This window comes from Lepidochelys kempii, chromosome 12 (assembly GCF_965140265.1).
Source record: "Lepidochelys kempii isolate rLepKem1 chromosome 12, rLepKem1.hap2, whole genome shotgun sequence".
Lineage (NCBI taxonomy): Eukaryota > Metazoa > Chordata > Testudines > Cheloniidae > Lepidochelys > Lepidochelys kempii.
The window spans coordinates 25,410,651-25,434,105 of NC_133267.1; the positions used below are offsets into that span (position 1 = coordinate 25,410,651).

At 42.3% G+C, this 23,455-nt stretch overlaps 2 protein-coding genes across 5 annotated transcripts in view; one reads left to right on the plus strand and one right to left on the minus strand.

The window, feature by feature from the left end:
• CDH16 (cadherin 16) overlaps positions 1-11,495 on the plus strand; it is a 62,040-nt gene extending 50,545 nt beyond the window's left edge. For all 4 annotated transcript variants that reach the window (XM_073307926.1, XM_073307924.1, XM_073307923.1 and 1 more), the window contains exons 15-18: positions 207-446; positions 2,758-2,874; positions 9,654-9,770; positions 10,095-11,495. In XM_073307926.1, the coding sequence (XP_073164027.1) occupies positions 207-446; positions 2,758-2,874; positions 9,654-9,770; positions 10,095-10,189 (569 nt within the window). In that variant the 3' untranslated portion in view covers positions 10,190-11,495. The remainder of the gene's footprint in view (positions 1-206; positions 447-2,757; positions 2,875-9,653; positions 9,771-10,094) is intronic.
• Positions 1-23,455, minus strand: part of PDP2 (pyruvate dehydrogenase phosphatase catalytic subunit 2) — a 173,003-nt gene that overhangs the window by 81,871 nt on the left and 67,677 nt on the right. The gene's annotated exons all lie outside the window — the stretch shown is intronic.

Genomic DNA, 23,455 nt, shown 5'->3' on the forward strand with positions numbered 1-23,455 from the left:
AGCTTTCAAAAGGGCTCAGCACCCAGAATCAGGGCCAGATTTTCAAAACAGTTCAGTATGCTGGGTGCCAGTTGGGTACTGAACACTTTTGAAGATCTGGTTCCAGATTTCCAGAAGAGCAAGGAAATATTGTAAACAGCTGTAATTCCAGCTCAGAAATAATTTCACTGCAATTTTATCTGTTTCACTTTGCGGTTTTCTTGCAGGTAGCCCATCAATGATGGTCACTGCTGATATAGCAATCCGCATCTTGGATGTCAATGATAACTCTCCATTCCTAGTAGGAGACTACTCCAGATCCCATCTCTGCACACCTCAGAGGGAAAAGCAATCCATCATTATCAGTGCATTTGACCCTGATGGGGCAGAAAACAGTGTCCCATTGATTTTTGCTCTTGCCAATAGCCCCATGCTTCGGAGAAACTGGAGGATCAACCTGATCAATGGTGTGTGAATGGTAACTATAGGGTTCATTACAGAGAAGTGATCAAAACCCTGTTTTAGTCCCACTCTAACTTTGTCTTAGGAAAATTGTTTGGGCTGAGAATTCCCACGTTGAACACGAAGGCCAAGGAGAATGTTTGTGGGAAGTGGGAAGGACATCTGGCAAATGGTTTTGAACTACAGGTCACTAAAAAGTTATTTCGATTTCAAAATTTGCCTTTTGTCCTTTTTTTTGGTCTTACACCAACAGCTTTTTACTACACTTTCAAACGTTCCACATGGTTAAACACCCCTGGAAAAAGAAAAGGAGGACTTGTGGCACCTTAGAGACTAAAATTTATTTGAGTATAAGCTTTCGTGAGCTACAGCTCACTTCATCGGATGCATTCAGTGGAAAATGCTCAAATAAATTTGTTAGTCTCTAAGGTGCCACAAGTACTCCTTTTCTTTTTGCGAACACAGACTAACACGGCTGCTACTCTGAAACCTCTCACCCCTGGAAATCTCGGGATGTATCTGAAGGAGAGGAGTTTTAATTAAGCCAAGTGGTAAAATATTATTTGTTATGGATGGTTTGGGGGTCCAATCCTGCTCCCTTTGATTTCAATGGGAGTTACTGACCCAATTCCTGCCCTTAATAATGCCAATAGGAGTTTTTGTCATTGGCTTCAAGTAGGAGTAGGATCAGCACTTGATCATGCTCCTTCAATTGACTGGTTTCAGCCTAGAGAGAGCAACAGGATTTTTCCATAGCTAACTGCTGAACTGATAGTTCTCCATTCCACTCAAGTGGTGGAGGGCAGTATTTTTGGAGTGGGGTCTGGGGGCCAGCATTCCAGGTCAGCACATAAGGGTCGTTTTATTAGGGAGAACCAGTAGGTTTTCCCCCCTTAGGTAAGACTGAAAATATAGTCCCATTATAAGGCTGATTTTGATCTCCTTGTAACTTTTAAAGAAGAGCAATAGTCTCATGCTTTCCAGCTCTTTCAGTTAAGTCTCAATAGCAACTAGAAGATTTTCTGAAAATGCTGATTAAACTGAGTAGGCACTTGGAGATCAAAAGACTTTAAAATGGCTCCTTGTTGAAACCTTTGGAAATTGTCTTCTGTGTGTTTGTGCCCATCTGCCTACACCATTAGATAACATTACATAGAAAATTTCAAACATTTTCAAGTTTGGTTCCCACAAGTGGCAGTTTTTAAAGGCAGGAGCAGTAGAGTGTTTAAGAAACTGTCAGTATTTGAAAGCCAGATGTGATTATCATTCAATGATGAAGCTTACTGAGAAAGGAATTATAACAACAGAGAAAGGTTTTGTCATCAGCCTCTGAACTAATTCAACCTCTGGTTAGTTTTCAAAAGTCAAAGGAAGTTCTCACATCTGACAAATAGATCTACGAGGTGTTTACATGGAAGATGCATAGATACTAGCTGTATAAAACTCTAAGATAGAGAGATAGATGGGTCAGTAGGGATTTTAGTATAATATTTGTGTTAGTCAGATACCAAAATCAATGTATTTTCTCTTAAGGGCTATTGTTAATGGGAAATATTACTTAATATATTTGTCAATGGACAATAAGATCTTTTAGGAAGTAAGTCCTTGTTATTGTTGTTTCTTGATAATAATGTTGTAAATATACTTAATAGGAAAGCATATATCATTGTTATGGTAACATTATGTATGCTCCTTGCAGTTGATATTGATCAGTGTGTGTCCTTAATGTGTGTGTGTGTGTGTGTGTATTTCCTCTCTCCTTTGTGTATTTTGAGGTTTCTGATGGAATGGGGTTTATTTTGGGTCAGAGTTAAGGTTGCTATGATGTGACATAACACACATTTCTGATAAAAATAATGGGTGAAATCATCACCCCTCCTCTTAGTGGCCAGGTAAAATTGCCAGAGCAGCAAAAAGGAGGCCTACAAATCCTGGCTCCAACTGGGGGACAATTATCCTGGCGCCAGGTCTGTGGAAGACAGCTGTACGGCTGTCTCGCAAGCACCCCTTTGCAAGCCCTGGACAAGAGCAGGGGCTGGCCTGGGAGGGGTACGTTAGAGGCAGGGCAGAACATAGTGCTGCAGAGATTCCAGGCAGTGCTACAGACCATATGGTGGCGCAGGGAGGCTGCCGTAACTTAGCCCCACAGCTTCCTAAGGTACACAGCAGCCCAGGATCAGTGTAAGGTTAGAAAAGAGGGAGTGACTGCAAGCCACAGCTGGTTTGTTTTGTTGTCCCCTCGCTCCTTCCCTCCTCATTCCCAGTTCTGATATTTGTCCTTCTGTTTCATTTTGCATGTTCTCTGTTACTCTGCAGACACACATGCTTATCTCACCATGGGAATCAGTTGGCTGGAACCCAAAGTGCACCTTGTTACCTTTATCCTGAAAGACAGTGGAACTCCATCTAAAGCCCAACACATTCAACTACCAGGTAATAAGAAGGCATTTCATGCTGAGAGGGTTCTTATAACACAGTCCATTAATCTACTCCAGTGGTTCTCAAACTGTGGTTGGGACCACAAAGTGGGTCGTAACCCTATTTTAATGGGGTCACAAAGGCTGGCTTAGACTTGCTGGGACCAGAGCTGAAGCCTGAGCCCCACTGCCCGGGACCAAAGCCCAAGGGCTTCAGCCCTGGGCAGGGGTACTCAGGTTACAGGCCCCCTGCTGGGGTTGAAGCCCTTGGGCTTTGGCCTCCCCACCTGGGGCAGTGGGGCTTGGGCTTTGCCCCCCACACCCAGGGTGGTGGGGCTCAGGCTTTGGTCCCCTCTCCTGGGGTCGTGTAGTAATTTTTGTTGTCAGAAGGGGGTCACGGTTCAATGAAGTTTGAGAACCCCGATCTACTCTTTTCTCCACATTAATAAGTTAAGGAGTTACAAAGATCTTCCTTTGTAAATTACGGTCTCTACTAGCCTCTCTTTTCCGCTCTTTCCATGTGGCACCTGTAATGTAGCGCCTGCAGTGGAATGTCATCTCAGGTCGCACTCACTCAGTTCGCTTTCTGGGTTTTAATCTGGAGGGTGTTTTTTTATAATCACACTGGTGTTCTGTTATTCAAGCCGTTCTCATTATATACAACACCCCATGCGCCACCCTGGAGCTGCAATTTTAAAGCTATCAGTAAAGACATCTGCTTGTAAAAATAGTTTTGCCTCACCTCAGGCAGCACAAAGAGTTGGTAACAGCAGAGAGACCTCACAGGTGCAGGGTCAAGTGCAACCTCAGGAAAGTCCCTGATTTGACACGGTTGCTCAGATATGCTGGCTGCAAAGGTGGCACGCCTGCTAAGAGCCAATAGCAGCAGCAGAACATCTTGGGGTGGGTGATTGCTCCACAATTCATCTAGAGACACAGTGCACCCCTGGCAACCCTCTGAAAGGAAGAAGGATCACTAAGAGACCGCCTGGCAAAGAGAAGACACACAAAGAAAGACCAGAAAATCCAAGGATACTCGTTGGACCACTCTTGGTCACTTCCAGATGAAGGGCTAAATAATTACAGCTCCCCTTTGCCAATACCCTAGGAAGGGAGCAGGCACAGGGAGCCTCTCCAACTAGCACATCAGTGCAGGAGCCAGACAGCATAGACCTAATATTCAGGCTGTGTAGGGCTGGTGACTACACCAAGCAGCATGTCATCAAGGCTAGCAGCATGGGCAGGGCCCTGCCACACTGTGTGCCTCCTAGTGTGTGACAGCACATGCTGTTCCTTTTTGTAGCCGGTGTAAGCACAGTTTAGTATGTTCACTATAGCACAGTACATGTGTCTGCTTTGCACTGATGAAAGTCCTCAGAGTATCTCCAGTCAGCCACCTTCTCCCCATACCTCCTGGTGAGAAGCAGTCCATGATTTGGCCCATAAGGGAGACTCATGACAAGGGGTTTAGACTGGATAATTAGAATGGTCCATTCTGGCTTTAAAATCCACAAGTCTGAAGTAAGAGGTGAAATATTCACAGCAAGCTATTCAATATGTGCAGGACTTGTAGATTCTTTCAAAATTCTCCAGCCAGTGCAAATTATTAAGCACAACAGAGAAAGATTTCATGCTTGTTACTCAAAACGTCCAAGTTAGGAACATGCTTCAGCAAAAATAAAAATGAATTTTCCAGAGAATTAAACCATGTAGCATTGAGCTTCTAGTGGCCTAATGCTGAGGCTGTTCTGTGCATTCCCACTGACGCTATTTTTGCTACGTTCCTTCAAACTGTTCTGAGTGCCAGAACACATTTTGGGAAGAGCAGTTTTGTTTCTCGGACAGCATGTACATGAATGCATAAATGATATTTTTGCCTTAGGCCAAGAACCAAAAGTCTATGTTCCTGTTTTGCACCTGAGCTGTTGCCTTTGCGAAAACATTTGCAACTTCAACAGAAGATATGCAGTCACTTATTTTATTCTCTACTTTATCTGTGTCTCATTACTAAGAACCTAGACCGAATTAATCTCCTGTGGAACCTCTTATGTTAATTGTGTCATGTAAAGAAAATGAAAGCTTTCCTCAAGGATAAACACCGGATGTTAGAGCCCCAAAGAGTTACATAATTAAGGTGCCCTGTTCAAGGATTGTATGAACAATGCAGAACATATTTTTAACTACAGACAGTGCACATGTCAACAGTTCGCTTACCGCTCCTCTCCCAAGTAAATATCCACAGTAATTTTCCTACTACAGACCCAGATGAAGATATGGTAATTGGATGGAGAAGCACCACATGTGAGATGTGAGAGATGGCTGGTTGGCTGTGGATCCACATACAGAGATTTCTAATAATGGTTGCTATTTAGGGACAGAGAGGGGAAGTATGGAGACTGGAGGAAGAATGAGGGTCTAAAGTCAGAGAAGGCAAGCCCAGTAAGTCTCACTTCAGTGGCAGGAGAGATTCAAGACACATGAATAAGAGAAAAGGAGTACTTGTGGCACCTTAGAGACTAACCAATTTATTTGAGCATGAGCTTTCGTGAGCTACAGCTCACTTCATCAGATGTTTACCGTGGAAACATCTGATGAAGTGAGCTGTAGCTCACGAAAGCTCATGCTCAAATAAATTGGTTAGTCTCTAAGGTGCCACAAGTACTCCTTTTCTTTTTGCGAATACAGACTAACACGGCTGTTCCTCTGAAACCCATGAATAAGAGATGAGATTACAAACAGGGAAGAAACATGAGCTGTTAAGAATGAGTCTACATAAATAGTAAATCTTATTTGACAAACTTAGTGGAATTTACTTAGGGGATAATGAGCAGAACATACAGGACTGAACACAGCGAATAATCTACTTCAGGTTCAAAAGAAGGCACGTGCCATAGCACAGCACAGTCTGCTAGTATATAAAGCTAGCAAACCTGTCCTACGTGGCTCTAAATGGTGTAGAGAAAATTATAACATTAAAAAGTGAAAGTAGCTCAGAACAGGAGGAGTATCACAGGTGTCATCTTTTGGGTCTGTGCCAGTGTAATTCTGAGCAGTTTATATGAGCTTATGTTTGTTTTGTCTGAATTCATAAGATGTTTCAAAAGCCTCAGTTACATTTTATAAGGTCAGCAGGCACTTACATTTTTGAGAACCCATCGCAATAGATGTGCGCGGGTTCAGGAGTCTGTAATGTTTTGATATTTGTATTTAAAATTGCTACACAGATTCATCTGCATGCATTGCACTTGTATTTGAAAAAGAACCATTTAGAGGGGCTATTTTAAGGATCACTAAGTGGAACATCCTTAGTGCGAACACACTGAAAAGATAAATGGAAACATTTAATATCGATGCATCATTATTCCTCTGCACCAGTTAATCAGACTACTGTTCCAAAGACTGCAGTAAGAAAGTAAATACATATAATGAACTGTAGCAGTAACACAATTCATTAACACAGGCATTTACTTTCAAATAAGAGAATTCTGTGATTTCAGTGGCAAAATCATAGCACACCTATAGTGCTGGGAAGACAGGAGAGAAGAGTACACTAAAAGTCTCTTTCACCCTCACAAGATCATGACAGGCTACTGAGCTATTGCTCCGTTGAGCACATAAGGGCATTGACCTTATGAATGAAGGCATTGCCATATCAGGTCAGGCTGAAGTCTATCTACTCCATAGTCTTTGATAGGCTATGTGTATACAGGGATAAAAGATCCACAGCATGGCCGTGTCTGGCCTGGGTCAACTAACTCAGGCTTGCAGGGCTCAGGATGCAGGGCTAAAATTGCTGTCTAGGCATTCGGGCTCAGGCTAGAGCACAAGCTCTGGGACCCTCCACCTCTGTAGGTCCCAGAGCTTGGGCTCCAGCCTGAGCACGAACGTCTCCATGGTGATTTTTCATCCCTGGAGACTGAGCCACACAAGCCCAAGTCAGCTGACCTGGGCCAGCAGTGGGGTTTTTTCCCCTTTGTAGAGGTAGCTATAAAGGCCAGTGTCTGATGCTTCAGAGGAAGGTCTAAGAACTCACAGTAGGCAGACCTGGGAAATTTGACCCCCCCCCAACCCACCCCAGTAATCTACCAATCTAATCTAATAGACATTGGTTTAAACCCTGATTTTTGAGATTTAATATCCTTTCCAAAATTGTTGTGAGCATTAACTGTTATAACTTTGGATATTCTTGTTATCCATTACATGACAAGTCCCTTTTTGAATCTTGCTAAGTTCCTGGCCTCAATGACTTCTTTTGCAATGATATCTAAATGCTATGTATTGTGTGAAAAAGTCTTTCCTTTTATCGGTTTTGAATTTGCCACCTTTTAATTTCATTGAATGTCCCATGATCCAAGTCTTATTGAAGTCAATAGAAAGATTCCCTTTGACTTCAATGGTCTTGGGATTGGGTCTTTAGTGAAACTGACTAGTGCATCTGTGAGTTTACGTAGACAAATGCTCCACTTTAAATACATGATTAGTCTTACTGAACTCAAAAGGACTACTCATGTGCAAGTTAAGCACATGCATAAATCTTTGCAGGATGGGTGCTTAAGAATTTCACAGAGATTTGGTCACACAAAGCTTTTGTCAAACAACTTGAATCTCAAATAAATGTATAAAGTCACAGGTCTGTTTGCAGACAATCTATGAACAGGAAAAAGAGCTAAATTCACCTTATAAATTATTTGTTGTAAGTTGTTCACCTGGTTCTATTAATGCAAATGATTTTCTCATGAAAGGGTTAAAACTGATATCTCAGAATTTAGGCTTTGTTGGTACGTACAGAGTTGATTACAAGCCAAGCTCTTGCTTTTAAAATGTTAGTTTATACAGCTAACAGTGCTAAGTAGGGTTGGAAAGTTGTTATTGCTGAAGATGTTACAACTTTAAAATAATTTTGCTAATGATTTCTTTGCAATTTCTCTCCCTGTAACATTGCTAGCTAGGGCTAAAAATATACGGAAGATGGTTTTTATTTTTGCCAAATAGCTAGGCGAGGGCAGAGAATTGGTTCAGGGTTGTTTACACCTCTGATATGTGAGGTGCTCATCAAAAAAATTGGTTGAGAATGGGGATGGGTGAACTAATCTGGGCAAAATAAACCCTGAATCCTAGTCTGAAGCTGACCTGAGTTCCCATCTGTTTGAGTTTTACCCATATGAATACCAGGTCTTTGCCTGTGTCTGCTTATCCTTTTCTTTCATAGTTTTAGGTAATTTTCTCTGATTCCCATTCTTGGATTGTCAAGAAGGTGGATTTATTTTGTTGCAAATAAGGCAGAGCTGAGTTCAGCTGCAAACTCAGGCTCCTCTTCCTTTCCCAACCTTGTAACCCTGTGTAACTGGGATCCCGGGGGAGCCGCACTGAGGTCACTCAATTAGGGTGAACTGCAAAGAATGGGGCAGGCAATCCCCAAAGCTGGTGGATATTCCAACACTTAAATTTACCAAACCAACACAAAACTGCTTCTATAATACCTTACTGGTTACTGAGAAGCCAACACAGTTCCCTTCAAGCAATCCAGCATCAGGCCTCCTCCCCAACACCCAAGTCAAATGTAATGAGGCTTACTGAAAATCTTATTCATCATATCAAAACGTTCTACCAATCCCAAAGGATTACACACATTACCTCTCAGCTTAATGAATATTCCATATCTTGCCCAAACACACGCTTACAGCTAATTCTTATAACTAAACTAAAATTTATTAAAAGAGAAAAGAGAGAGTATTGGTTAAAAGATCAGTATACATACAGACATGAGTACAGTTCTGAGATCAGATTCATAGTGGAGATGGTGAGCTTTATAGTTGCAAAGGGTTCTTTCAGATTTAGTCAATAGGTTCAATGTCCATATTCAGGGTGATCCAGTTAGGACTGGAGATCTCAGCCTTATGTCTTAAGCTTCCCCTGCATGAAGCATCAAGTAGATCTGAGGTAAAAAGGATCAGGACTTGAGGGGGTTTTATACAGTTCCAGGCCTTCTCTTGACAGGTCGGAGTCCTCAGGCGAACAGTAGGCAATCATGGAGACTTTGAAGTAAACCTATTTCCTAAGCATCACCAGTAATTAGCTTCACAGATTAACATAAGACAATTGCTTGTTTTCCACCGTTCGCAGGTGATTTGCTATACATTTCAAAGAGAGATGAATACTGTGCTATCCTATGCTTATAGTTCATTTAAATGTTAATACTTCCTTTTGATCTCTGAATTAACAGAATAGACAGGGACTGCTCAATTACATTGATAACAATATATATGTAAACACACAAAAACACAAACATTATCTACCAATATGTCCCTAAAGGTTGAATCTGGGTCAATCAGCCTGCAAGCTGCTTAGCCCTTTCTGGCCATGCATCACACTTTGTATAAGATTCATTGCAATTATATAACAGTGGTAGCAACAATGATTTGCATGGTCATACTCTAATCAGACAACATCACACCCTGCCTTACATTTGTACTAAACTTTACCACAAGAATCAGTACAGGACTTGGTGGAGGAGGCAATATAGGCAGGTATGCCTTATCCAACTATTGTTAGTACAGACTTTTTTTTAAAAAAAGGGGGGGGGGGAAAGGGGAGGAACATGTTAGAGAATGTGCCCACTTGGGAATTGATTGCTCCAGGCAGGCACAAGATCTGTCCATGGGGAGCTCATCATCCTCCCCTCCAGTTTGAGTTCTGATGAGAATGCTCTTTCAACTCAGGGGATTGTCCCTATTCATCTCTGATCTCCCTCGTGGGAGTTAATCCTGAATTCTTTGTCTTTCCTTTTGAACCCAGTGACTATTTGCTTGTGTACCATGGAAGGAGAATGCATGCAAGAGGTTGGAAGAATGGAAGGGAAGCCTACAGTGATTTCTGCAGTGAGCGTTATTGTTGGTACCTTGGGAACTATAGGTATGGAATTGCCCACAAAAACAAAACAAACCAGAGTCTACTTTGTTTTAGAGAATCTATGTCTGCTCATTTCTAGCACAGGTAGCATTTCAGTGGAAGTATTCTCTGATACACAAGCTTTGTTTTGATATTCTTATTATTATCTGCCATAATGTTCACATTTTTTTCTTCTTCACTTCCAATATCATTTACAAAAACAAAAAACAAAAAAAGCAAAAAACAACAACGTCTGGTTTATGAATTGTTCTAATACAAAAATGTGAACACTGACAAAGCTTCAACTCGTTAGCTTCAACTCATTTTGTTTTCCATTTCTCCCCCCAGGTTTCTTCATGCTCATAATCTTTGTTCATTTGACCCTCCTGGGAGCTAATAAAAAGAAGAAACGCAAAGCTTGTGACAACCTTTATAGTCCATGACATGCATGACACAGCAAAATAATGGCCCAGCTTATTTTACAAAACACTTGCAAATGGATAGGTCAGCCAACACAGTGTGTGTGTCAAATCACATTCAATATGGTACAGTATATGGGATTATGACACAAAGAGTGCAGTGACTGAAAGTAACTGAAATGTCATCTCTCTTTAATCTAGGAAACCTCCTTCAACTAAGAAAACAAACTAGAATGGTTTTTGTTACTGTAAGAATGTTTGTTTGAATTTGTTTGAAAAAGTAAATTGGGAACAGACAGAGAGGATCAAAGACCCAGGGACTCCAGGTTTGTATCATCTTCACCAGCAGAAATGTGATTCCTTTCTCTCTTTAAGGGCCTGATTCTAAAAGGTACTGAATAGGTACTCTTAACTGGGTATTGAGGGCATTCAGCACCTTGCAGGATTGAGCCCAAATAGAAAGCCCTACCTTGTTCCCATTCATGTCAGTGGTGAAACTCCTGATGATTTGAATGAAAGCAGGATCAGGCCCCAAATAAGTAAGTAAGAGAGCAGCACAAGGTCTAGGTTAGTCTGGACTCCATGGAAGCCTTGCTAATTTGGTAGAAACTTGTTCCCTCTTTTCTTTAGATAGGGTACTTATTATTAGAAAATTGCCTTGTATCCCTGATGCGATAAGCAGTGTTAGCCTGTCTTGCAATATAATAGAGTAGCCCAATCACATTGTCTGTGTATAATTCACTTCAATCCCCCTTTATAAGACTGAATTTTAACAATAATTGCTGAAAAACAACCAGTAGCTATTTTACATCCCTGTTCATTCTTACAAATAGTACTCTCAACTCTCTTCTTCCTGCCCCTTGGAAGTTCATGGGTTCTAGTTATTCAGTGACAAGATCAGAAACTGCAAATGAAAGCTGAAGTACTTTTCAGAGTTACCATTTTAGTGGCCTCATTCAGCACTGTGGAAAAATACTCTTCTGTTCCTTCTGCTCCAGCTTACTGCAACTGAAAAATAATAACTTTTGCTTTAAAAGATTCTAAAGAATTGTAGATTTCTGGGAAGCTATCATTTTCTACCTGCTGTGAAATTTTCATGGGGCACTAAGCAATTTGGGAGGCTAAATGATGATTGGAGCTCATGAATTTTATAGTGCTATAAATTGTATGAATCCAATAGAGTTAATTAAATATTGTAATTAAATGACCCTTTTGTTTTCTCTGATAAGTTAAGTGACCTATAAACTAGACTCTGTTCACTAAAGTATTTCTCTGCTATTATGCTGGAAAATAAATATGCACTATAAGAAATTAAAGCAACAACATTAACGCTCATTTCAGATCTCTGTTGTTCAATTAAATCTACATAAGAAGGTACTGCTTTTCACATTGTTTCCCATGGCCATGAAACATCAGCAAGGAAACACTGCCAATAAACATGGAGATTTAATATTTACTGAGCCTGAATCTCAGGTCTAGGCCAGTTGCTGGGAAGCTGGCTGAACTGACTTCCTGAGAAATCCCTAGTGTGAGTGAAATCCTTGGGTGGTGGAAAAGCTGCCAGAAAAGCTCCTATACCCACTCCATCCTGGTGATCCCTGGCTGCCAGAATGACGCTAAAGCCACCCAGAATTCCACTGGGGACTGGCCTGGCTCGAAGACTGAAGGCACACAAAGGTAACTTTGCTCACCAGCCAGCCCAGCTGCACCAAGCATATCTCAGCCATAGTCAAGGATCTAGCCCATTGTTTGTAGTTATCTGACCACACATGCAATTCTGTATAAAACACACACACTAAATACTTACACTGACAGTGACTGATTCTACGAGCTGTCTCTTGCAGGTTAAAATATTGCTTTTAGGGAATTTGAATGTCATGGACGATGACGGACATTTCATTTGGGTACTTAAAGCTGTGGGGCAATTTCTGTGTTGACTTACAAACTCTGCAAACCTATTGACTTTAACTGACATCATCAGGATTGAAGTAAAGGGGAGTTAAGTACCTCAACTACTTAGGTGTAAATTCCACTAGGTACCTATCTTTAGATAGGTAGATTCCACTTTAGATTAGACTTTAGATTCCACTAGGTACCTATCTATCTTTGTATATCAGACCTTAAGTCTCCTAAGTTACCTAGGGTCTGACAATGCTATAAATTCTACAGCAGCACCACTGTGATGCTGCAGCAACATGGCTCTAGTTCTGTAGTGTAGATATTTGCTACAGTGATGAAATGGGATTTTCCATCTCCATAGTAAATCCACCCCCACTAAAGACGGTAGCTAGGTCAGGTGAAGAATTCTTCTGTCAACCCAGCTGTGTCTACAGTGGGAGTTAGGTCGACTTAACTACGTTGCACATTTTTCACAGCCCTAAGGAACGTAGTGAGGTCAACCTATGTTTTAGGTGTACACCAGGCCTCAGTGACTCTTGAAAATGTTACCCCCCCTTGTTTCTAGTTGTGGGTGAGGTGTTACTGAGATTCCATTAAAACACACAACTTGGATTTTAGCCAGAAAAATGAGATGTCTCTTTCATAGACAGCCACAGAACTACCTATAAACCAGCTGCAGGTCATAGAGCAATCTGTTAAAATACTGACTATTTAAGATGGCCTGTACTTCTGCTTTGCGTTCAATGCCCAAATATGAAGACAGGTTATGTGAAGCAGAGGCTTACAAGGAGAGTTTGTAAGAGGTGGAGAAGGGTAAGGACTTGTGTGGACATTGATATTAACAGTTCCTCTCCCCAAAACCCTCTTTATAACTCATTAAGCCAAACTGGTATGTACAAAAGTTGGATCATTGCAACGATAGCACAAAAGTTTGTGTTCTTGTATTTCATTAGAAACAATATGCCTGGCAGATGCAGATACAGTTGCTGACAGTAATAACAAGCTACTTTCCTCAGCACAACGATGGTGACGGAGGAGGCAAGGTGTGGGTGGCATTTCAACTCTCTGGGAGGGCTGTTTGTAATCAGTGTTATTTGAATGTAGTTGTTGGCTTGTGATTTCCTTTTATTTTTGCTGTGTAACCAGAATCAGATACCTACATAGCGTGGGCATGGATTTTCAGAGCTTGGCTCCCATTTGTGTTTGCACTGTTCTGCACAGGAACACTCCTGAGTGAACACTTCGATGCAGCACCACCTGCAAGCAAAGGTAATAGACTCTAACCCCCTGTGCACTCAGCTGATGGGATCGGAAATTACAATTCTATCACCTGGATATGCAGGTGTGAGATTCTCAGTAGGGTTCATGGGTCATGGTACACCAAGGTGTGCATGCATGTGTATGTTCAAGATTGCATGCACACAGTGGGAGGCTGGATTTAGGCCTCACTAGAAATACAACCTTGTACTTTTCCAAAAAACATGTTATTTACTTGACAGACTTGCCTGGCTTCTCCATAACCTGCTGTGGTATTGGGAGTCTATGTATTGTGGGCTCGGCAGTCATTTTGAAAATATGTGGGTTTTACCCAATACTCCATAATGATCCCTTACAGTCACTACAATCTAATGTGTAAAGCTAGGTTTTTTCAAAGGAGACAGAGAGTTAAGTGCCCAATTCCCACTGAAATTTACTGAGAGCTGGGCACCTAACTCCCTAAGGCTCCTTTGAAAATCCCGGACTCAAGCCACGGGTAGGCAATTCTAAGAAGTAGCTACTTGACGTTCTTAGCCATAAGAGATTTTGTCCTGAAAGTCATCATGTCACCTGCTGGAATGAGCTCTGTTGCACAGCTCTTGTATTCACAGCAAGGATTCTCATTCTTCCCCGCAATGGACCGTTACAGGAGCTCAGACACTAACCCATGTGTGAGAACTCTGAGAGGATAGAGAAAATCCACTGAGGGGCCACTCTGTCAACTCGGCCTCCCTTTTCTAATCCCCCTTTTGAACCATTTTTAAGGAGCTTTCAGTTCTGGCCTTTCCCTGACTGGTTTTTGGCTTTCTGTGAGCAAGCGCAAACATCCCTTCTGCACCCTCTGGACACATATCTACTATCACCACAAGCTACACGTTGTCTTTTTAATCAGACAGAGATGTCCTGTTTTATTAGTCCAAGGTGGCAAATATAGAGACAAGCACATACTGAGAATGTCACTGCCAATTAGGTTTTCATGATGATAAAGGAAGGAGCAAAAGCAGCACGAACTATTCCTAAGTCAAGCAGAAGAAATCCAGCCACCTATTGTTTTTCTGGTAGCTGTAGACACCTCCTTATTAGCTAGCTTTACAGTTGGAGTTGCTCATCGGCTTTCTGTCGACATAACCCGCTTACGTTTGATTAGCAGAAAGTTTCATTTCAGTGCCTGATGAAAGTAACCTTTAAGAACCACAGCCTGTGCCTATGATCACATTTAAGGTCATTTTCCTATATGGTCATGCTCACATCGTGAAACTTCAGCCCCTTCCTGGTCTAAACAGTTAAAAATGAACCATCATTTTTAGAAACTAAAATGCAGTCAATTGGCTGAGGGGGCTTTTGCCAATCCAGTCATTTGAATTATAATTCATAATAAACAAAAATAAAACAGCAAAAAACCCATACACACAACTATCCCTGGGGATTAGAAGAGTGTTTTGGTTCTGTTGTAACAAAGCTCTATTGAAAGAGAAGGGAAGGGGGGAGACCTTTGTTACAATTGAAACTGATCTCAAAGTTTGTAACTTGTAAAATAATTAAATCCACCATCTGCATATTGTTTGTTCCTGTTTTTAGTAACTTTTTTGACCTCCTGAGGCTGAAGTGACTAGGGCATACAGTACAGCCTGTTCAGTTTAGACTTGGGACTGAACCCCACACAGAAGTCAGACCAAAATATGCTTTGCTGGTTTTCTGGGGTGGGCATGCTTCCATGAGCCCATCGTTCCATTTCTGAAGAGAGTAAACTCCAGTAGAGTTTCCACCTAGCAAACAGAGACAACTGATATCCCGTAGCAGAAGGGTGCCGGATTCTACCACCCAACACAGGGATGCAGAGCTGATCTTTAGGTCCTAGAACCCTGAACAATGGCACAGTGGGGTTAGTACTAAACCCAAGTGAACTAGCTTCTACCAGGTTAGAGGCTCTCTCAGAGGCAGAAGGAACTAGGGTCTGGAACGTGGAGGCATTTCCATAAATGGCTTTGCTATAGCTAGGTAAAGCTTCCCATAATAAATGTGCAACCTCACTGCATGAAAACCAGTTGAATTTCTGCTCTTCTTGTTGTCCTTGTGTTATGCATATTCATCCCCTGTCCTAAAAAGACGATACCTATGAGTAAAATAAATCTCTTTCCTAGCTCATGGAATAGCGTCCAGGTTCAACTACATGAGAGGTGGTTCCAAAGAGGATGGTTCTAGACTATTCTCAGTGGTAGAAGATGACAGGACAAGGAGTAATGGTCTCAAGTTGCAATGGGGGAGGTTTAGGTTGGATATTAGGAAAAACTTTTTCACTAGGAGGGTGGTGAAACACTGGAATGCGTTACCTAGGGAGGTGGTAGAATCTCCTTCCTTAGAAGTTTTTAAGGTCAGGCTTGACAAAGCCCTGGCTGGGATGATTTAATTGAGGATTGGTCCTGCTTTGAGCAGGGGGTTGGACTAGATGACCTCCTGAGGTCCCTTCCAACCCTGATATTCTATGATTCTATGATTCAAGCAGGTGCACTTTGAGGAGTACTGTATTTGCTTAGTATTACCAATACTTAGCCAAGCAAGCCTGATACATGCTGAACCATTGTTTCAAAGAGTGTCCTCGGGAGATGGTCACACAAACCCACTCCTTGCAATCATGCAAGATGCATTGCAGCATGGAATTAATACAGTATACTCAGTTATAGTTCAAACTGTAAAAACACTTGCATTCATTAAAAAAAAAAGTAAAGCTATAATTAAACAAATGGAGCAATGATGCCTCTTCCAGTGAGTAAGAGATTTTTTTTTTTAAAAAAAGATTAAGCGGCAAATAAAAATGCATTAGCTCCTTGAGAATTAAGTTTTATATCAAGAAGAACTTAACTCCCAAGGTTCTTCTCAAATCATAAACAGGAGCCATGCAGCACAAAAGGTAACAGATTGTATCACAGTCCGTCTTCAGGAACAAGTCAGATGAAAGTCTCTTGTGCTCTAGTGATAAACCAGTATTGCACCTCCATATTTGAATAAAACATTCAGATCTGTCCTGTGGAACGCCTTCGTTCGGGTAGTCAGATATCAAATGCAGCCAAGTTCCTTAATTCTTTTACTTGTGGTCTATACTACACCATTAACATTACACGGAAATCATTAGGACATACCTGCTATTTTTAGCAGCACAGAAAGTGCATTCTGGCAGAACCTACCTTAACATTCAGCAGCTAAGCAGTTAAGGGGAACAGAAATCGTACTTTGTTAAAGTCTAAAACCAGACTGTTAAAAGTGTAAGATATTCACAGTTATACCCTGATGACTTTGACAGAACATCCGTTCCCACTCCCACAACCCTTATACAATTTTTGCAGTCACGGCTGAAACAGAAATTGGGTGATAGTTGTCTAGATCCATATATAGTACGCAACTAAAGAGGGGCCGAAACTAGACAGTTTCCAATCCTAAATAAGCTTAAAAATCAGCAATCAGCCATTAAACAAATGAACCAAAAATGAGAATAGAGCCATTACTGTAAAAGGAATGTAAACACAAAGTGTATTTTTAAACTTTTTTCCATCCCCAGAGTGGCTATAACACCTTAAATATGGTAATTGTTTTCTCTAGACGTGAAACAGATGTAAAAGTTTATAAGCTCTCTCTTGATCCTTTTGATTTATGCACAAATGCATCTGACTTGAATACATAACTGCTGTGTAGGTGAAAGAGTGGGGACCTGGCTCAATTAAATGCCCCTGGATCAGCTAGGAACTGATTTTAGGGAGCAGGCATGTATGCAATTGTGGATATATAAATATACTCCTACCTTGTATGTGCATGTACACACACACACACCCTTATCCTGGCTACATTAACTGCTGAGGCACTTTTAACATCATGTGAGTTAACCACACTGAAACAGCATTTACTCCTGGGGGAGTTCTGCGCCAAAAAATTAACAATTCTGCACACAATGTTTTAAAAATTCTGCAAAATTCTGCATATTTTATTTGTTAAAATAATGCAGTATAATCATGCTGGTTTCAATTATTTTGGTAATTTATTTAAACTATAGAACAATGGATGGAGAATGGGAGTGGGGAGCAGTGGAGGAAGTCACCAAACCGCCCCCCCGGTCTAATAGCAACATAGCCTTTACTTTTAGTTATTAGTCAACAAATATATGCAGCCATATTCTCAGTGTTACATCATAGGCAACTGGAGAGCAAGTGAGGGTTGGGGACTCAAACTCACAATTTATATTGGCTACCGACCATCTCCAGAAAGGTCAGTAGCAAACAGTTTATGGAGCACATTTTGATAGGAAATTTTTTCAGTCCAAAAATTTAGACCAGTTCTAATCACTAAAGCACCATAAACATTTATAAGGTCACACTGTTCTTTACAATAAGGCTCCTTTACACCACTTTGGCAATATAAAGGATCCTTAAAATTTTTACATGTTTTATACTCCTGGGGAATGCTCTAAGAACAATGAGAACAATTCACTAAGCAGGCAGGCTGCTACATTCTGCTCTGCCTGAGGGACAGAGCCTACCTCACACTTACCTCGTCAGAAACATCCCAAAGCCCTTCCCCTCCACTTCGAGCATGCCGCAATAGTGAGTGAGAAGGACAGAGTGTCTCTCTCTCTCTCTAACATGCATGACTGCTGAGCCCTCCCGTCCAACAGTGATTTACATGTCTACCAGCTGCTTTCAGCGCCCAAACTAATCTGCTTACACTGCTGGTGAGGGGCACGTGACCGCTCTTGCAGCTTCCCTTTGCTTCCCTGTCAGAAGTCATTTTTCTACGGGGAAGCAAAGAAAGCTGCGGGGGGCATTAATTCTGTGCAGTGATGCAAAATTCCCCCATCAGTAAGCATTTATGCATACAAATTTGGAAAATAACAGCCCAAACAAACAAAAAATCAGATCCAAAGACCTCCAAACTTTGGAAGAGTTTGGATCTGCATCTGAAGTAGGCAGCTCAGCCCTACTGGGTAGTCAACTAGCTTGCAGATTCTGCCTTCTTAATGTCAAAGGCACTATGGCAAATGATGGTAACAACAAACCTGGGAGTGGAAAAAAACAGTCTTGACTCCTTTTCCTCACAATCAGAGTTCTGACAGGTGCTAATTAGCATGCCTGAAAAAAGATGGATGCAGAATTAGGTAGATTTTGAAAGTGTGTCCACAAGATTCCTTTCCCCAGCCAGTCAGTGACTCACTACCAGTCACACAGAAAGAATCATATTCCTGAAAAATGCAGAGGAACAGAGTCAAGATAACTATGAGGGGTCAGTTTAGTTTAGACCTTTCCCCTTTCTGTGCTATTTTCCTCCACACACTTAATCCTTTCTCAAAGGCAACACAACAGCATCACACAGCAGTAGGGTTGCAGGTGTCCAGTTTTCGACCCGAACTCCCAGCTGAAAAGGGACCCTGGTGGCTATGGTCAGCACTACCAACCAGACCGTTAAAAGTCTCGTCCACAATGCTGTGGGTCTAAGGCAGGCTAGTCCTTACCTGTCCTGGCACCACACTGCACCCTGGAACCAGCTAGCAGGTCTGGTTCCTAGGCAGAGGGGCCACGGGGCTCTGCGCACTGTCCCTGCCTCAAACACCAGCCCCACGCTCCCATTGCCCTCCTCTGCCCCCCACCTAGGAGCCCAACCTGCTGGCCACTTCGAGGGCGGAGCACGGAACCAGGATAGGCAGGGAGCCTGCCTTAGCCCCACTGTGCCGCTGACCAGGAGCTGCCTGAGGTAAGCCCACACCCCAACCCCCAACCCCCTGCCCCAGCCCTGAGCACCCCCCAAACCCAGAGTCCCCTCCTGCACCCCAACCCCCGTCTCAACCCGCAGCCCCCTCCCTGTTCCCAAATCCCTCAGCCCCATCCCCCAGCCTGGAGCCCCCTCCTACACCCCAAATCTCTCATCCCCAGCCCCACCCCAGAGCCCGTACCCCCAGCCGGAGTCCTCATCCCTTTCCACACCCCAACTCCCTGCCCCAGCCCTGAGCCCCCTCCTGCACCCTGAACCCCTCATTTATGGTCCCATCCCAGAGCCCACATCACCAGTTAGGGCCCTTACAACCTCCCAGACTCCAACATCCTGCCTCAACCAGCAGCCCGCCCCATATTCCAAATCCCTTGGCCCCACCCGTCAGCCTGGAGCCCCATCCTGCACTCCAAACCCCTCATCCCCAGCCACACCCCAGAGCCCACACCCCCAGCCAGAGCCCTCACCCTGCCCAGTGAAAGTGAGTGAGGGTGGGGGACAGCAAGCCACCGAGGGAGGGTGAATGTAGTGAGCAGGGGAGGGGGTGCCTTGGGGAAGGGGTGGGGCTAGGGTGTTCGGTTTTCTGCGATTAGAAAGTTGGCAACCCTACACAGCAGCTGTGCTATATTCAAACTCCCTTCTTATATGGGAAAGCAGAGATAACACAACATTAATCAAGCTTTATAAATGTATACATTTAATGTATATGGATGAAAGCTTCAGGTCTATTGCAAGGGCTGTCTGGTTCTCTTACTGAAGCTGCTCCCCATTCAGGACAGGAAACACATGCAGTTAAAAAATAAATAGTTGAAAGCAAACAAATTGGTCACCGCATTATGCACTATTGGATCCCCAGTGCAAGAAAGGATTTGCACAGCAGCTTTTCTGATCAGTGCAGCTGTTTTTGTTGTTGCCCAATTGATTTGTTAGGAGAGGAACAAGAACTGGATAAACTTGAAGGAACGGGAACCAAAGGAACTATACCATGTAATCAACACAAAACAATCTCCCCCACTGAAAGTTATAAATAGCAACTCAAATTTGTTACTCAGTTTTGTCAGTCAAATGTGAAGAGGGGAAGGAATTTAAAAAGCAATGTAAATGGACAAATGAAATTGTAAAAGATAATATAGTGGAAATGTTATCAAAGCAGCCTTACTTAAAAAAATCATCACCCCACAATATACAGTCATAAATGTAGTCTGCATAGCAAATGTAATGAGAGGGAATAATTTAATCTCCTGTAAAATTTCCAAAACCCAGACAACAAGATTAGCTGAATCCTTCTTGGTCATTAAGGTGGAATGGAATTGTTCTGTTGATCCATTTAAAAAAATGAAGATTAATTTGCATTTCAATTTTGAGGACAAAGATGAGAAGAACAACATGCAAGGGCTGGGTTGTGACATCAGGTTCTGTTGCTGCAGACTGATTCTTTCTCAGTGTCAGAACTCATACATCTGTGACAGAAGTCTGTTAAGCAGCCCACACATTCATGCCTTGGCTTTTCTACCTGTCAGCTCCAACTCCCCTACTCATCCGTGGGAGCTCCTCATCTGAAGAGCTTGTTCAGACACTGCTGTCCTTTCTGATTTACATCCACCCACAGCTCTTCTCAGGGTGAGCAATCCAGACACAGCCCTAACCTACAGGAGTGCTGGCTTTCGCATGACCTCTCTTTCAGAATGTCGGTATCAGGAGCTTCACAAGGGGCAAGCACCACACACAAAATGCTTGGAATTTGTCCCCTGAAGTTGTGCAATTGCCCTTGCAAGGTCATTTATGAGCTTTAGAAATGGTCAAGCTTCTATCATAGAGGAATGGAGTACTCATAATACACATTGGATTAATAATCCCAGAGATTGCAGTCCTCTGCTTATCGACACACAAATACATCCTGGCTTCAGCTGGGAATGTGCCCTGGTTGGTAGCAGCTGTATGTCATTAGCATCCTGGAGCTGTTAATTAGGAACTCAGATCTTGCCTATGATTAACTGGATGTGCTCTAGGTTCCACACCTCAGAGTCCCCACCCAGAAGACTCAATCCCCCAAACCGCATTGATCAACGGAGAGAAGATTAAGGAGAGGATTAACTATAAAGCAAACTGCTTTATTAAACAGTGACTCAAACAGGAAACAGTAACTTATAGGACCCCAGCAAAACAATACACAAAGGGAATACAGGTAAAGGTTGGCACAACAAAACTGATATAAAGTCAAGGTCCCAAACCCATGAGGATAAAGCGAAATTTACTACAGGTAAGGTGTACAGAGGTACACAGCATACTACACCAAGTTCAGAGGAATGGACGCATGATAAAGCACATCATGGATGAAATACATTAGGACAGCTAGGTGAGGACACAGGAGTTCAGGACACAGGTAAGATAGGAATCAATCAGAACTGATAGCTGGAACTATGGAATTTGGATCTTCTTCTGTGGTGTTCTGTAGATCCCTCGAAGTCTTGGCTAGGACATGTACTGCGCTGCCATTCAGGAAGGAAAGCCTCTCCTCTTGGGTGCAGGAGTCATTTATGCTCTCCTGTTATTAGGCAGAACACAGGCCATGTGACCTTTTCTCTTTCCCGCCTTAGAGAGAAAAATGTGCCAATTGTCTCAAGAAGAAGGTCACCAACATGGAGAAACAACAACTCCTTACAAACAAAATGGCAAAGTGACTAAACAAAATGGAACTTGTAGTTTTTCCCCTACAGAGCTGTTCAGCGGTTCTACATGTAATTAATTTGATGGTCTCATTTCAAGTCCCTAGTAATCAGTTCCCACGTCACCTAGCCAACCAGCAGAATTAGAATTAACTGATTACCTGTTATCAGCCCAGCAGAGATGACAAGAACTAAAGAACGACTGAGGCAAGGTTGAGGCAAATGGGTATTGGCAATCCTACCTGTGCTTTCCCTGTTCTATGGATACACAGAGGACTTCCTTCTCAAGGGTTCTCCATACACCACCTTTCACCAATATTCATTTCACCCAACTTCTTTTGAAGTTTTAAAAAATGTTCAGGTGAAATGTGTCCTTCTGGTCAGGGAGTTGGGAAACAAAGAGAGAACATCCCCTGTCCTCTCTAAGTTCAGTGTAACCTACCAAGACCTTCAGATCAAACCCATCTGTACCTTACTGCACAACTTCTGTGTTTGGATGCTCCATGTCTTTATTCAAGATATTTACTAAGTGGAATCCCAGAAATAGCATTAGCTTTTATTTCTTCCATTACAGTCCACGTTCATTTATCAAGTGCCATTGCATAACTGTAATTAATTACATTACTTCCTCATTGCCAGTTCTGAGCATAGAATGTTTCCACAAAGTTCAGAAATGTCTTTCTGAAAGCTCTTTTCAGTAGAAGGACTATGAAGCTAAATAAATGACGATAAGCAGAGGGTCTGGATTTACAATAAATGGGGTAAATCCAGGTCCTTTCATTAACGCCAAATGAGATACATCCAGGTAGGCCTTGCCTTTATTAGAGCCATTTGTGATGTATCTTGCACTTTTTCATTAAACAGAGGCTATTTAAGAAACTCTGGGCCCATAATGGGTTATCCACTTCTTCTAACCACATACATAGAAGTTATTCTTGCAAACTATTGGTGAAATCCTGGCCCCAGTGATGACAATAACAATGCTCCCATTGACTTCAACTAGGCCAGAATTTCACCTGGAATCTTCAAGGTAGCATCTGCACAACCTGACAGGCTCAGAACTATAGAAATTGGAGATGGGAAGGTTTTTAAATATCTCATGCAACAGGGGCTTCAACCACGGCCCCAGAGAGACTACAGCATAGAACACTGTTGGGAAATGTTTCTTGGTGTTTCGTTTAAAATATTCTTTTCTTAATTTCTTTACACTGCCTCTGGTTATTCCCTGCTGATTATTCTTCAGAGGAAGTATGTAAACCACCAGTCAGTGTGCAATACACCATGCTAAAAATTCTTCTTCCTCCTCAGTGTTTCCATGCATCAATATTTGTATATAATTATCAACGCCCTTTTAATGCATCACATAGACACAGTTAGCTCTTTTAATCTTGCTTGTCTTTGCAGCCCTTTAATCCTTTGATCTTCTCCTCTCTGTACTCCCTTACGTCTGCCTATACCTCATTGGTAAAAACTGAATGCAATGTTGCTGGTACTCTCCCAAGGGCTGTATTAGGAGGATACTATATTATCTGTCCCAGATCCAGAATGGGGGGTCTCAGTGCATGTAACCCAAAATTACAATGGCCTTTTCTGCCATCACATCACATTGTCAGAGAGGAAATTTGCTTGATTTGCCTTAGTTGTTTCATTATTCCCTTAAAGAGTCTGACCCATCCCAGACCGAAAAAGAGATTGCAGGCCAGAAGCCAAAGTATAATCT